The 15015-nt window shown below is 41.9% G+C and overlaps 1 protein-coding gene across 1 annotated transcript; it reads left to right on the top strand.

The window, feature by feature from the left end:
- The first annotated feature begins 743 nt into the window (after positions 1-743).
- On the top strand, positions 744-14488 carry SLC14A1 (solute carrier family 14 member 1 (Kidd blood group)). Its single transcript, XM_062017616.1, has 9 exons — positions 744-831; positions 6895-7057; positions 7758-7947; positions 8302-8430; positions 9493-9685; positions 10993-11140; positions 11786-11920; positions 12862-12911; positions 13577-14488. The coding sequence occupies exons 2-9, from the start codon at positions 6910-6912 to the stop codon at positions 13751-13753; spliced, it is 1170 nt and encodes a 389-aa protein (XP_061873600.1). The 5' UTR covers positions 744-831; positions 6895-6909; the 3' UTR covers positions 13754-14488.
- The last annotated feature ends 527 nt before the right edge of the window (positions 14489-15015 follow it).

Genomic DNA, 15015 nt, shown 5'->3' on the forward strand with positions numbered 1-15015 from the left:
ACCTATCAGGTTCCTTGATTCCACTAGCTTTCTCTCAGCCCTTTATTTTATAATTCACCAAAGAATTCCCTCTCCAGCCTCTTCTCTGTCTTTCATCGTGATTTCACAGACTTATAAACCTCTCAAATATGCCACATTTCTGATACTCCAGATTTCTCCAACGAGCCAGGGAGATCAGGTTAAAAAACAAAAACAAAAAAAAAAAAAAGAAGGGAAAATAGCCCCTGAATTTCAAATAACTGATAAAAAGCAATTAAATAATGGAAAGTCACCAGGTTCTTCACTCCAGTGTGTTTACAGAATAATGCCTCCAAAAACTATCCACAAACAGTAAAAAAACAACAGGCTGCTGAATGCAACAGGCTGTGATGTACTCTCCCAGGTCAGTGTTTTAAGAGAGAAGGATGCTCAGCTGCCTTGGATAAGGAGAGTAACACTGGACAAGAAGAGCTCAGGTATACCAAGAGTCTTCTTCAAAGCCTGGAGTCTAATTGTTAGAGGAGGAGAAAGGACAGAGTTAAAGGAGAATTAAGGAAAAAAAAAAAAAAACACAACAACAAAACAACAGTAGTAGAGGACATTTGGAGAGGCTACTGGCAAGAGACCAAGGACAAAGCAAGAGGAAAGGTGGAGAATTCAAGAGGGAACCTTCTTAACATTTGCTTGGAGCTAACCACGTGGGAGGAGAAATAACCTAATGAGTAATATCAGGACAGGAGCCATGCTAGCCTATATAAGTTGTTGGGGCATTTTCTTTTTGCCTCTCTTTAACCCTGCTTTCCTTGTGTGCAAGCCAGTAAAGCAACGGCTATCCCTGAACTCATCGGAGAGGTAAGAGCACTTTGTTCATTCCTTTTAATTCAGAGCCACAAACATGCACTCTGTTCCTGCCTTATTGACTTATCTGGTTTTTAATTCTCCCCCAAAACACCTAACAAACAGCATTTGAACAGTCCTCCTGAGTGAGAGCAGCTAAGACTCAAGAGGAGCGTAGAGGCTAGGCAATGTCACAAGAATTTCAATTATTGAGAATTTTCTAGCAGGGTGAGGGTTTTCTTAGCTCAGTTGGCTGCACCTTTGCAAAAGAAAACAATCAAAACCCAAAACCAACCTGGAACTCTTTAACATCTCCTTTTACTGCCTTTCTGTTCTTCAAAATGAAAAATGCCCAGATAGTAATAATATGCAGTTAATGTGATAGTATCTCTGAATTTCTCTGTCCCCAAGAGACAAGTCTCAGAAAATTGAATTGAGAATGGGCTTAATGAACATTTGAATCTGAGAGATGAGCTTTCTTTTGAACTAATGCTTTGAAATGTATCTTGAATGGGAAATCCTGGACTTTTTCCAGTGAGGGTCAAGTCTCTCTGTTTTGTGGAGTGTGCTTGTGCATGCATGTCTTCCTATATATAACGCAATATTACACTTACCCAGCTTTACTAAATCCCTGGTGACATTACATAGGCTACGCTGGAATCAAAGCTGCTGAGAATCTGGCCCTTTCCTCCTATTGTGCTTGGGTGCAGGAATTCCTCTAAAAACATGCTGCACACAGAGCTGGCTGCCTGCACGCTTCACAGCAACAATTCAGAGAATGTGCCATACAATGACTGTAATTGTGCAGTAGCAGTTCCTGGGACAAACAAATACCACACAGTAATTTAAATCCTCTTCATTTACAGAGCCACCTGTGTTGTGTCAGGGAGCAAGGAAAATTCCAGAAAGATAAGAAAGCACTAGGTATCTTTTGCTGCATTTTCAGAGGTGAAAGCCCAACGTGTAGCCAGCAGCTTGGAAAATATTATTAGCTGGGAATATGAAAAAAAGATAGGCAAAAGAATCCTCTCTATTCCTTTCCCAGTGGCAAGCACAGCACTGTTCTTATGGTGCATAACACAATGAATCTGTGGCCAGGCATGTCTCCATCTCAGCACATGAATAAAAGATCATTTGCAGGCCAGGTGTTGCAGGAGTGCAGCACCAGCACGCAGCCTGTGACGCTGCAGCTTTAGCAAGGCATTACTGAGATACCACGGCTGTGGCATGACATGGAAGAGGTGTACAGAAGTGGAAGAGAAATAGATTTAGGGAGACATGATGTTGCACAACAACAGTGCTTCGCTACAGGGCATTTATTGACTCTGGAAAGACGATTAAAAACCCAGTAGATTAGCTTCTTGGCCCTGGGATTTTTTTCATTTTCATGCAAGAGAAATGTCTTTTCTATTCTTGTGGGTTCTATTTCAGAGCTGATGCAAAATATTTAGATACTTTTTAGCTGCAAAACTTTCCTTTTTGTTTACAGAGCATCCCTATCAAGGATGGCAGAGAGATATTATCCAACAGCACAAAGATATCTAGGCAATGGGAGGTAGCAAACATCTCGAATCACTGGGGAAAATCATCAGTGACCCAAATCCATTTCTCACTTTCCACAGTACATCATGAGGAAATACTTTTAAATAGCTCCTCTGCACTTGCAGCACAAATCAGTACTTGCATCACAGAGATGAAAATCGTGTTCAGACCCACTTTGTCTGGGTCCTGCTGCTGCTTCTGTATCACACCAGTTACACAGCCACACAGGATTTCCTACTAAATACATGCCTGGAGCACCTCTCCAGAGCATATGTGAGACCAGGCAGTGTACTGCAAGCTGTGTGTCTGAAAGCAGGATTTACACAGTTTAGAATCTGAGATAATTTTATTATTATTAGTCTGGGAAAGTGTTTTCATAGAAATAAGGAATTTTTAAAATGTTTACAAACCCTACCCCCCCAGCAGAGGCCAAGCAGTCTGTTCCAGCAGAATAGTCCTTTCACAGCTATTTCCATTTCCGTCCTTTGTCTGCTAATTGCAAACAGCTCACTTTGACTGAAAATCACATGTTAGCATAACTACAGACCTGCTGTAGACTGGTCTTCATGCAGTTCCCATCAGAACATGCACACCAGCTTGAATTGAAATTAAAACATCACTATCTTAAAATTCTCTGAATGTCTCCATGTCTTTAGTCCTTTCTTAAAGCGGCTGCTATCACCTCCTCCCTAAAGCAAGGGAATGTGTTTGCAGATCTTTAATTTGAGCATATAAAGCAGCTATTGCTTCTTACAATGCTGAAAATTATTTAAATTGCCCAAAAAAAGTTCTCTTGCTGGTGCTGGTTTCCAAGTGTTTCACTGTTTCTTTGCACTTTCTTTGCACAACTAAGTAGAGGCAAGTGCAAGTCCTCCACGCTCTATGTTCCTTGACAGATGGGACAAGCCCCACACCTGTGGTGGTAGCCAAACACTGCACATTCCACCTGGAATGTGATTTGGGGTAGCAGTGAAGTCAATGGGGCTGGATCTGGGTCTTTATGGTGTCACAACGATCCCACCTGAAACCAAGAGTGGTCTTAGACTCCCCATTAAATATCAGGTGATGGGGATGTTTTGTAAAGATTTCCTTCCCCTTTGGCATATATAAATTGATAGGAAAGATGAAGTGAAGGCCATGTGATTCCTCTCTAGAGAGATATATCACTTGATAGGGACATAATAAACATGAGTTTGACCACTGGACAAAAGTGCCCAGGATGACCTCCACAAGCACGCAGAGTTTGAATATTCTGAAAGAACAGGTAAGCAGGGCATTGATGCAGCTTTCATTGCAGGTGAAGTTCAAGTCAGGTTAGTAAAAGTGACTCACCCGGTCACCTGCTCTTTTGCTGTGCCAAATGCACTGAACTGACTTGATTCTGCCCATGAAAACACAGAGCAGAGGAATTCTCCAGGTTTGCACAGTGCAGTATTGCCTTGCACAGCTACTGTGCTTGCAGCAGAGCCCACACAGGGCCAAACAGACTGACAGCAGAACCAGGGCAGTGATTGTGCCCCTGTATGGGGCCCTGGTAAGGCTGCAGCTCAAGGGCTGTGTTCAGTGTTGGGCCACTCACTCACTGCCAGAGGGACACTGAGGGGCTGCAGCGTGGCCAGAGCCAGGCAGCGGAGCTGGGGAAAGGGCTGGAGCACAAGGGTGCTGGAGAGCCCTTGAGCGAATGGGGGTGTTCAGCCTGGAGAAGAGGAGGCTGAGGGGAGGCTATCTTGCTCTTTGCAACTCCCTCACAGGACGTTATAGCAAGGTTGGGCTCGGTCTCTTCTCTCCAGTCACGAATGACAGGACAAGAGGAAACAGCCTTGAGATGTGCCAGGGGAGATTTAGATGGGAGACGAGGAAGAACTTTTTCCCTAAGAAGGTCCTTGAACGCTGGCATGGGCTGCACAGGCAGATGGGGGAGTCCCCATCACTGGAGCAAAGCTGAGGTACTAAGGCAAAGTGGCTTAGTGGTGGGCTTAGTAGTGTGATGTGAGTGGTTGAACTCAATGAGCTTCAAGGTCTTTTCCAACCGAAGAAATCCTATGATTGTATGATATAAGCAGATGAAATATTTCACATCTCATAGGGACTTAAAGCATGTAATTATTACACATCCCAGATAAAAATTACCTTGCACAAGAAAGAAGCAAAACTGCAGTCAGTTAGTCAACAAGGGAGAAATCCTTTCCCATTTGTTCTGGTCCTGATTTAACAAAGCACTGAATTTATATTGCTTCACTGTGAGGTTAAGTATGCATTAAAGTGCCTTCCTGTGGCAAAGCAACTCAAAGTTTTGATGAATTAGATTTTCCAGTTTGACCCATTTTCTTCTCCACCATGCGAGTGGCTCTGACACTTCATGTGCACTTTACACTCCACGCTACAGAGTATCTCCAGGCTCCTGTGGTGCAAACAGCTCTTCACTCAGCATGAAAGGAATCACATCAGGCATGGGACACACAACATCACCCTGCAAATGTAAACACAACAGCCCTTGACTTTATGGATCAGCAACAGAGAAAGTCTAAGTTACATAAAGAGGAAGATTCTTTAAATTGAACACATAAAAGCACTTTCACCAAATGAAGAGCATTTATCTTGGCTAGAAATTTTGATTTAGCTGAAAGTGCATTAAGTTCACTTATTCTATTATTTCAGAATAAAATATGAGAAAAATGAAGGTTAATGAATCAAGGTAATGAATTATAACTGAGCCAGGAAAAAGCCTTCCAGCACTGAAACACTACCCCTGGCAACACTCTCATCCTTTTCCTCCTACTCTAGTTAAGCTCCTTACCTTTGTAACCCATACAAAGTCAAATCCAATGCTTGCATTAGCAAGGCCCTTACAGAAGGAAGAAAATGTCTGTATATTATTTGTGCAAGTATTTATTGCTCCCTAAAATGTCACCATCAGCCTTCCAACAACATGCAGTAAGAAACTGGCCAAGAAGTACATACACTAGAGCCATTCCTCTACACAGATTGAGCTGCTTAACCACATCTGGGTCTGCAGGTGCAATGCCCAGGATGAGGCTGCTTTAGCTTAAATACTCAGCACCTGTATTTCTGAAGCATGAGTTCTCTTCCTCAGCTGTCAATAAGGCTTTTACTGAAGTTGCAAGTGAGTCAAGGACTAATTCTAATAATTATGTGCTTGTGTTGTATTATTTAGACTATTAACTCACAACCTAAATTCTTTATTTCTTTCACAAGCTTCTACTTACCAGTGAGACCTGAACAAGTTCTGGTTCTTCTTTCACTCAACAATGTACCCAGTCTTGCATTTTCTTTGCCTTGATCATTACAAAGAATTAGTCCTACTCTTCATGAAACTAAGCACACTTCAGGGAAAGGTTTGGGTTGTGTTTAATTTACTGACTTAATGTTGAGAATTGGCCCCTAAACAAGTAATAAATTGACTGTAAGAGATTGTTTTTAAAATCCAGTGTTTGCAGTTAGATACCTCTGATCTACATGCCTGAATGAAGCTGTCTAGAGCTGCATGAGGTGCCAAAGCATATTCCAGTAGCTCCTAATCCAAAAGGCATGTTTCTCGTAGGGGACCTTTTCATTGCCAGTCCTGCATGGATGCACCAAACACCTTATTTAGGCCTAAACACGTCTGATTAGCTTCTAATGCTCCCCTGTCTTATTTCAGTCTTGATGATGTGGTGCCTGCTAAATTTAATAAGAATCTTTTGATTATCCCCCAAGAGTTTCTTACTGCAGATTCCATTAAGAGTTCACCTGTCTTGTCTTATGCAGAAAGGCAAAGGCCAGTGCAGACCACCTAACACCCTTCTGGGCAGCTGGGAGAGAAAGCAGCATGACTAAGGCACAATGGAAAACAAGCACTCTGAATTTTGACCTTTAATCTCTTAAATCAGTGCTGAGGACTTCTAAAGATGAAGGCTAGGCTTGTGAGTAATGAAGTAAGGTACCATGAACAACTCTCAAGCTAAGCCCATGCTCATGGGATAGGTTGAACTGACCCCACTTGGTGACAGTGTGAAGACCTATAAACCAAACTTTAGGTACCTATTATTGGTGGCTGATGAGTAAACTCAACTGGAAATATAGATTGAGCAGCAGAGAAACATCATCATGTTCCTAGATTGTAGTTCAGCTTCTGTTAAGTTGAATCTTGAGGTAAGTTTTAACTTCTGTGAAGCCAGTGTCTCCTAATGCTGTCTTTCTCTTCTTTAAGTCATCCTTTAAACCAAGAGCTGCATGATTTCTAGAAAACTTAGTGTAGCTGAGCAAGGTGTTAAAATCAGGCAACACAAGGCTCAGTGGTTCATACTGGTGTTCACAACCGTGACTGCATGGAGGGACAGCACAGTGCCCCAAGAGCTGAAGAGAAAATGTGCTTGTGGAGACATGACAATCAGGTGTTCAGAGTAAGGATTTTCCTCTTTCCAGCTCACAGATAGCAAGTGGTGAGCAATAGTATGTGGTAGATGGAACAAACAGGGATCAGTAAGAGGCATTGTAATGAATAGTCTTTTTGTTTTCCCTTTTATTTTACCAAAGGGTCAGAGCATCAACATGGAAAATAGTGTTGATGTCAAGATAGAAACCATGGGAGAAAGAAAGACAGTAAAGCAGAATCCACTAAGCAAATCTGGAAAACGAGTTTGCAGAGCTGTTGGGTACATCACCGGAGACATGAAGGAATTTGGATCCTGGCTAAAAGGTAAAGCTGCTTCGTCATGACTAATTAGGGGATTCAAAAGAAGAATCACACTAAAAGAGTAATAACTAACTTCTTGGTAAGGTGATTCAGGTTGCAGTAGTGCAGAAACTCTGTCTGACCTGATTTGTTTCCTTTTTGTAGGGAAAAAATCAGCCTTGTGCAGAGATGCACATACTGCTTAAATCTTTAGAATGACTGAGATGACATTTACCTCTCAACACGCCATGTACAACACAAATTTAGTCCCACAGAACATAGGCCAGGATGGTTATTCTGTGCTCTGCCATTCTTCATAACACTCCCTGTCCTTTCAGCTGAGCAGTTTCTGTCAAGCCTAATGCCACTGTGAAGTTAAATTACACATAGGTAGGTGTATTTGGTCCCCGTAATAAATCAGTGATGGGATACACACATGATTTGCCATCACAGGCACAGACATCATAAATTAGCTGGTTCATATGAAACAAATCCAGGGTACTTTATAACAGAGAACTCTGGCAACCACACCGTTCATCTCAGCTTTCCAGCTGTAGGACTTCAGTACAGAACATAATAAATCTCAGACAGGTTTTACAGTCTCATTGATTCATTGCTTCAGTGATGCTGCCAAGTTCCACTGCCAAAATTTCATGATTTTTCCCAAATCTGTATCATGTGCATATTTTGGAGCTATCTGATTCTTTAATTTGATCTCTTCCAGATAAACATTTTGTGATCCAATTTATTGACTGGGTGCTGCGTGGGATATCCCAGGTGATGTTTGTCAACAATCCCCTCAGTGGGCTTATCGTGGTTGCTGGCTTCCTGATGCAGAATCCATGGTGGACACTCACAGGCTGTTTGGGAACAATTGTCTCAACTTTAACAGCACTTATTCTGGGTCAGGACAGGTAAGTTCATCCTTTTCCCTTCAAAGCCAGTCTGTCACTTCAGTGCTGACTTAGGTGTCAAATAAGAACCATGGATGAAAAGCATCTATCTAGCCTTCACTGGCTACATATCTGGTCTGGTAGGATGAGACAGATCTTCCCAACACCTACATCTGGTGCAAAGGGACACTGCTTGTAACTGCAGAAGCGGTAGTTTTTGAGAAGACAAGGGGATTCAAGTATGTGAAGTTGAAGGTCAGTGCATACACAAGGTCATCATCACTCAGAGTCACAACTGCATGAGGAGGGAGGGGGTGATGCTTGCAAAGCACCTGAAGGTGAGAAGATTTGAATACAGTTGTTTTCTTCTCACAGATCAGCTATAGCAGCAGGCCTGTATGGCTATAACGGGGTCTTGGTGGGATTGCTGATGGCTGTCTTCTCTGCTAAGGGAGACTACCACTGGTGGCTTCTACTGCCAGTAGCAATAGTGTCCATGATGTGGTAAGTCAGATGGGTCCTTTGCTTTTTCTTCCAGCCCCAGTGTCTCCACCCTGAGACAGAGCTGTTGTATTTTTATGCCTTATGCAGATTACAATGGAAAAGAAACAGACCTGGCACAGAGGTGCCACTAAATCTGTGTCATTATTTGCACTTTTAAACTCACATGCAATCTGGAAATAAATAAAATACCCACATAATCACAAATAAAGCCAATAGGGAAAAGGAAAATTGATGGCTGATAGTGTGTAATTCAATGCCCTAAATGTTAGCCATGTTGCTGTGATGAGTCAATTCATTTTTGTTTCAAGAGGAACATTACTTTTACCATTCCTTACCACCATCAACCACAAGTGTTTCATCTGTTTAAGCTGCCATATAAAAATGTCATGAAAATTTACTTCCCCAGGCAGAGAAGTTGTTCAGTGGTCCCAAGACATGATGGTTGATGTTAATGAAAACAAACAACTAATAATATACACATATATATATGACACCATAATCCACTAGGTATATGGACAGCGTAAATTTTGGAAGCTGGGCTTTGGCCTTCCAAATGTCTGTTTGGAGACTGCTAAAACCACACACATCATCTGTCTCCCTGCAGTTCATGTAGCGTTATACTCCCTCTAATAAACACAACTTTGATGTCAGCCTTTACTTCTGATCCATAAGCTTGAACAAGGACGCACAGCCATCTTCATAGCTTGCTCAACACTCAGCACAGGTGTCCTAAATTTCAACCACTTAAAAAAAGCAATCACAGAGCCTGAACTGGGGAATAACTCCAGTAAATCACTGAATCCTCCGTGCAAGTGGAGGATCTTATCTCCTTCATGGTCACCTAATTCACTGAGTATCATGTTGCGTAACATGACATTGCTACCTGCCCTGGGAAGGGTAGAAAATTTACAGAGTGACCCTAGCATATGTCTGATGTTGCCAGAAAGGCTGATGAAATTAAACAACTTTAAAAAAAAAAAAATAAAGTGACTTTGTTGGGGTTTGGAGTTTTTTTTCTCTAGTTGACAAGCTCCTACTGAGACCATTTTGTTCTTCTTTCAGCCCTGTTTTCACCAGCGCTTTAGGTTCAGTCTTCTGTAAGTGGGACCTGCCTGTATTCACTTTGCCTTTCAACTTGGCTCTGACCCTGTATTTGGCTGCATCAGGACCACACAACCTCTTCTTTCCTACAACTGTCATTCAGCCTGCAACAGCAGCACCAAACATCACCTGGACTGATGCTGAAATGCCAATGGTAAGATGCCTCAAAGACAAATAACCTTCTCCATTTACAAAGAAAACCACTATAAAATCATTTAATCTTCCTTTACATTACTGCATTATGGCCTAGCAATACAAAATTGCATTTATGAGACAGCTGATGTGCAAAACATAAAGGTTTACCCTAGGAATTTACATTTTTGATAGCTTGAATATGAGAATCTCTTTCATGTCTTCCATTTGCAGTTGGCTCTAAATGTATGTATTGTCATTTTCAAAGAATCTCTGGAATCTAATTACCCATTACTGTGCAGATACTGATCAGTGCCCCATAGCCAGGGTTGTGCTGAGACTACCACTTGACTCACAGGTTGATTTCAGTTTTCCATGTATTGAATGCTGTATTTTTAAAATAGCATCTTTCTGATTAGACATGAGAGAGCAGATATGACTGTGGAAGAGTGGTTCAAAACTTGGGTGCAGGCACATGGACACATATTTTTAGTTAATATTCAAGTGGGACCTTTGCAAAAACACATTTTATTCTCCTGCAGAGCACAGTTAACTGATACAGATACGAGAGTAATAGCTTTCCCCTAAGGCTCAGCAGACTGTTTTTAGGGGTTCCCGGGGAATGATTAAGAAAAGGAAGTTAATTGACATTAAATAGCAATCCACACAAGCGTAATTTCTGAAGGGGCATTTACCATGGTGCATAATTTTATGGAGACCATAAATGGGCTGCTCCACACTAAGGAACATAAGATTTGGAGGAAAAGTGTGTTGAAACCGTCTCTCTAAGCTGTCTACCAATCCAGCAACTCACATTTATATTTGTAGTGAATCCCAAGAGAATTTCAAAATTACAAGGTCTTGTAATTCTGGCCAAGCCATTATTGGCCATTTCACCCTTGGATCTATCTGCTCAGAGGCAATTGTTTTCTTAAGCCATCATCTATCTTAGCACTTCCATTTCCTAGATTTACTGTCATGGACAATGACAGCACAAAAAAATGTCAAAGTCAGAAGCACATATAAAGGTAATCAGCAAACTCTTTCACAAAAGATATCTACCTTTGATAACAGAGCAAAGGCAGAGGAGTCCATGGCTAGGGAACAAGGCATGACACATTTTCAGTGAAGGGGAAATCCTATGGAAATGCCCTTGATGTCTCATGAAAAGTATCCAGACTTTCCACTTCCAGTCCAGAGAAAGAGAGACTGCATCCAACAAATACCAAATACAAACCTGGCCAAGAGAAAAACATTTTTTTAAAAAATTAAATTACAACATTTATAGCAAACTATCTTCTTTTTTTGTTTGTTTTTAAATTCCTACAGTTGCTGCAATCCATTCCAGTTGGAGTGGCTCAGGTTTATGGCTGTGATAATCCCTGGACCGGGGGAATTTTCCTGATTGCTTTATTTATCTCTTCTCCACTAACTTGCCTGCATGCAGCAATTGGATCAGCAGTGGGGATGCTGGCAGGTAAGGATTTGCCTTGTACCACAGATTTATATAAAAGCATGGAGAATGAAAAAGGAACTGCACTGAGTGGAGCATTTGCAATCACAAACGCTTTTTCCATCTGAGAACACTTGAGAAAAAAATATACATACACTTCTGTTTCAATGGTTCTTTTGATTGGCTTCCCCATTCTCTTACCTCATTCTATGATGGTGGAAATCATAAGAAAGGAGCGTATTTTTGGCTGAAATTAAGTTTTATTGTTAAGTGCTTCATTTCTGGACATATTCTGATGGGTTTAGGAGCAGCTTAATAAACTGAGGGGTGACCTCATTAATGTTTACATATGTGTAAAAGGTGAGTGTCAGGAGGATGGAGCCAGGCTGTTCTCAGTGATATCCAGTGATAGTACAACAGGTAATGGGTATAAACTGGAACACAAGAGGTTCCAAAGAAATACAAGGAAGAATTTCTTCCCTGTTGAGGTGAGGGAGCACTGGAAGGGACTGCCCAGATAGATTGTGGAGTCTCCTTCTCTGGGGACATTCAAACCCACTTGGACTAGTTCCTGTGGGATAGAGACCTTAAAAACCTGGATTCATGCCACATCTCAGTTGCTTTTATCTCTTTGACCAAGGACTGACACATCTTTGACTTGTTTTTCAGCACTGAGTGTAGCGACGCCTTTTAGCAGAATCTATGCTGGGTTGTGGGGTTACAACAGCTCCCTCTCCTGCGCTGCCATCGGAGGCATGTTCTACGCCTTCACCTGGCAGACACATCTACTGGCAGTTGCCTGTGGTACGTACCCGATGGGTTCTTTGCTACTGCCACATTTCTTTCTGAATTAAGATAAGATGCATTTATGCTGGAGGTGGGCTGAAGCCAGATAGCTACCTCTAGACAGGCAGATGGACTTAAGCGAGACTGACAAATGATTGAGACAGATGCTGGAGCCATTACTGTAAAGTATCCTAACAAAGTAAAAGCAGTGCATTTGCTTTTAGCCAATGGTTGTGTTCAAAATAAGAGGTGCAACCAGTGGATGCTGATTAACTAATTAGTTGCTTAGTTTGGGGCATTAATTGTGTGTGCTCAGCATTGCCAGATTAATCACATTGTTTCTTCCAGTCACAGATACCAACTCAAGTTACTTCTTTGAATAAGGACATAGCTAAACTTTAAGAACAGTGGAACTAAAGATCAGTCTGTATCTGCAGTTAGACAGTACAGTGTCCCTAGTCATTTGAAGTGGATACCAAAGGCATGAGCTAAGCAACACAGAATGACTGCAGAATTATTTATAAAGCAATTCCATATGAAATTTCAATATCACAGTGAGCTGGGAGTTAAATTATTGCTCATTCAGTGCCCACATAAATAAGATTTAGCTTTGTATCTCACTGACCCACCTTCTAGCCCTAGAGGCAGAAGAGTTGGGGGTGGATGTGTTATTTTCCTATTTAACCCCATCTATCAAGCTACATACTTTCCACATCAGTGCATTTTTCAAAAGCCTCCATATCCATAGTCACATTTTTCATCACTCTAGCTCTTTTTTTGTTTTGCCCTTTCCATGAGCTCCAGGTTGAAGGGGACACAGTGCAAAGGAAAGAGCTTTAAGAAGGGACTGTCCAGGCATGGTCATAAACATTGGATGAGCTACGGAAGGTAGCGAGAGAGATGTTTGTCCTGCTGTTCTCCTTGATGAACTCATCAGAAACTACCTTTCTTTTTGACAGCTCTCTTCAGTGCCTACCTGGGAGCAGCAGTGACTAACATGTTCTCTGTGGTAAGTAGTATGTTAGCTAAGATGTTTTTTCCAGAGACAGTGTACTTTGCTCACTTGTGAGGCAAAACACCAAAACTCAGAGGACAATTCAGTCAAAGGCAAAACTGGTCTGGGAGTGGAGACTCGGTCTGCCCAGGGAGTTGGTGTGATTCCCACTGAAACAGGCCACTTACAATCATCACTACTTTTCATCCTCAGAGCTTGCATGAATTTCCACAGCCCTCAACACCTCTGAAATAATTATATATCTGTGCTTTATAGCTGAAGTGACTAAGAAAAGGGCCCACTATACATGTAAAGAAATCTCAAATTTGGTTTAGTTGTCTTGCCCAAGTGCCCAAACACAGGCAGTACAACAGCCCAGGGAAAAGCTGAATGCTTCTGGCATCCACAGCTGTCTCATCTCCACCCTAGACATGTGCAGATGCACAAGGAGAAGGCAGCATTCTCACCAGAACTGGTAGGTGTTGCAGGTTAACGCACAATGTCAAGACCTCATAAAAAAATCCCACCTCCCCAGGGAGAGACTCCATGCAAAACAAAGTCAAGGCTTCCTTGAGAAAGCTTGTGCCAATCTGCCTGGTTCTGAGTTTCATTTGAGGGCTGGGGGAATCAAATGAAAGCAAAGCACACAGTAAACAGATGGTTTGTATTTCTCTGTGCAGTTTGGGGTGCCATCAGGAACCTGGTCTTTTTGCTTGTCTGCACTGACCTTCCTGTCAATGACCACAAACAACTCTGCCATCTACAAGCTACCACTCTCCAAAGTCAAGTATCCAGAAGCCAACAGGGCTTTTTATCTGAAGATGAAGAAACACCAGAGGTCTTGCTGCGAGGTATAAAGACCCAAGTAGAGAGACACTTCACAGATTTTAAGGCAAGAGGGCAAGATGTTTCCCAAAATATCATGATTTGTGTGCTACAAAGTCAAAACACCCAAAAAAATCACCACCTTACGAGCAGAGAGACTTTTTCCACTCCATTTGTTGGTTCTATCCTGATTAGATGGGCCTGTGCTGTTCCGAAAGGACCTTTCCAAAACCAATCTGTAATGATTTAAAAGCACATATGCCTGAAAAGACACTTGAATTTTAAGCAGAGAAGAAATTACTTAGAAGCTGAAAAGAATAATCTGTTTGTGAAACCCAAGTCATCAGATGTAAGGCAATAAAGAACAGAACATCTCTCAGCATCCGATGGGACTCCCAATTAATGCCTAAAACCAGCTTATGGCAGCTGTAGGATAAGTCTTAGAGAGCTTCAATGTAGCAGAGAAGTGGAATAAATAGTACTCTTTGCTAAGTAGAAAATGCATGGTGAAGAATTCTGCGTGGAGGATCTTTCAAGCCCCATAAAGAGAAATGTGCATTAGCAATCAGCACAAACAAGATGGACACAGACGAATTGCAAGCAGCACTGCGAAGACTTGCAAGACTTGCGGTCAAAATCACAACAAGGGCAAGAAGGGGGTGCCTGTCAGCCCCAGCTTTTGGATGCTTTAGTTTGCACTAGGCTATAACAATTCATGAAAAAAAGGTCTCAGGCATAGCCAACTGCAGGCAAAAGTGTAAATGTGAGGCCAGGACAGCCAGTGCCAGTGAATATTATCTTTTTTCTGGTTTTTATAAAAAAATGTTTTAAAAAGCAATATGTTGCATGGTTTTTATGTTAATCTCATGATTTTTTTCTTACTTCTTGAACCTATTCATGGGTTAGGAAGGGATAACAGCAAAGGGATATCAGCAAAGTCATTACTGTCTCCTTTCTATCCAACAAAACTGCTCTGGTCAGCTGGTGCACAAGTAGAACTAATTTGAGCTGATTTTCTTGACCTCTCTCCCTAGACTGTCCCCCTTGGCCCACAGATACCAAGCAGTAAAGTCTGCACTCTTCCAGACTGCTGCTGAAGTTGCTGCTCTGCCCTACAGTGGTTAGGGGGTGGATGGAAATTTTGAGAGCTCTGCAGCAGTCCAGCTTTGTGTCATCACTGCACAAGATACCAAAGTGTGCAAGTAGGGAAGGAGGAAGCTGACCTTGCACTAAGGAGACTGGTCACCTTGGTGGGTGTTAAGTGTCTGGCCCAGTGCAACACTTCATCTTATGA

This window comes from Colius striatus, chromosome Z (assembly GCF_028858725.1).
Source record: "Colius striatus isolate bColStr4 chromosome Z, bColStr4.1.hap1, whole genome shotgun sequence".
Classification (NCBI taxonomy): domain Eukaryota; kingdom Metazoa; phylum Chordata; class Aves; order Coliiformes; family Coliidae; genus Colius; species Colius striatus.

Coding starts and splice junctions, on each gene's coding strand:
- SLC14A1 (XM_062017616.1), top strand. CDS start 6,910: ATGGAAAATAGTGTTGATGTCAAGATAGAAACCATGGGAGAAAGAAAG. Junction 11,141..11,785: donor AGCAGTGGGGATGCTGGCAG/GTAAGGATTTGC, acceptor CTTGTTTTTCAG/CACTGAGTGTAGCGACGCCT. Junction 11,921..12,861: donor TCTACTGGCAGTTGCCTGTG/GTACGTACCCGA, acceptor TCTTTTTGACAG/CTCTCTTCAGTGCCTACCTG.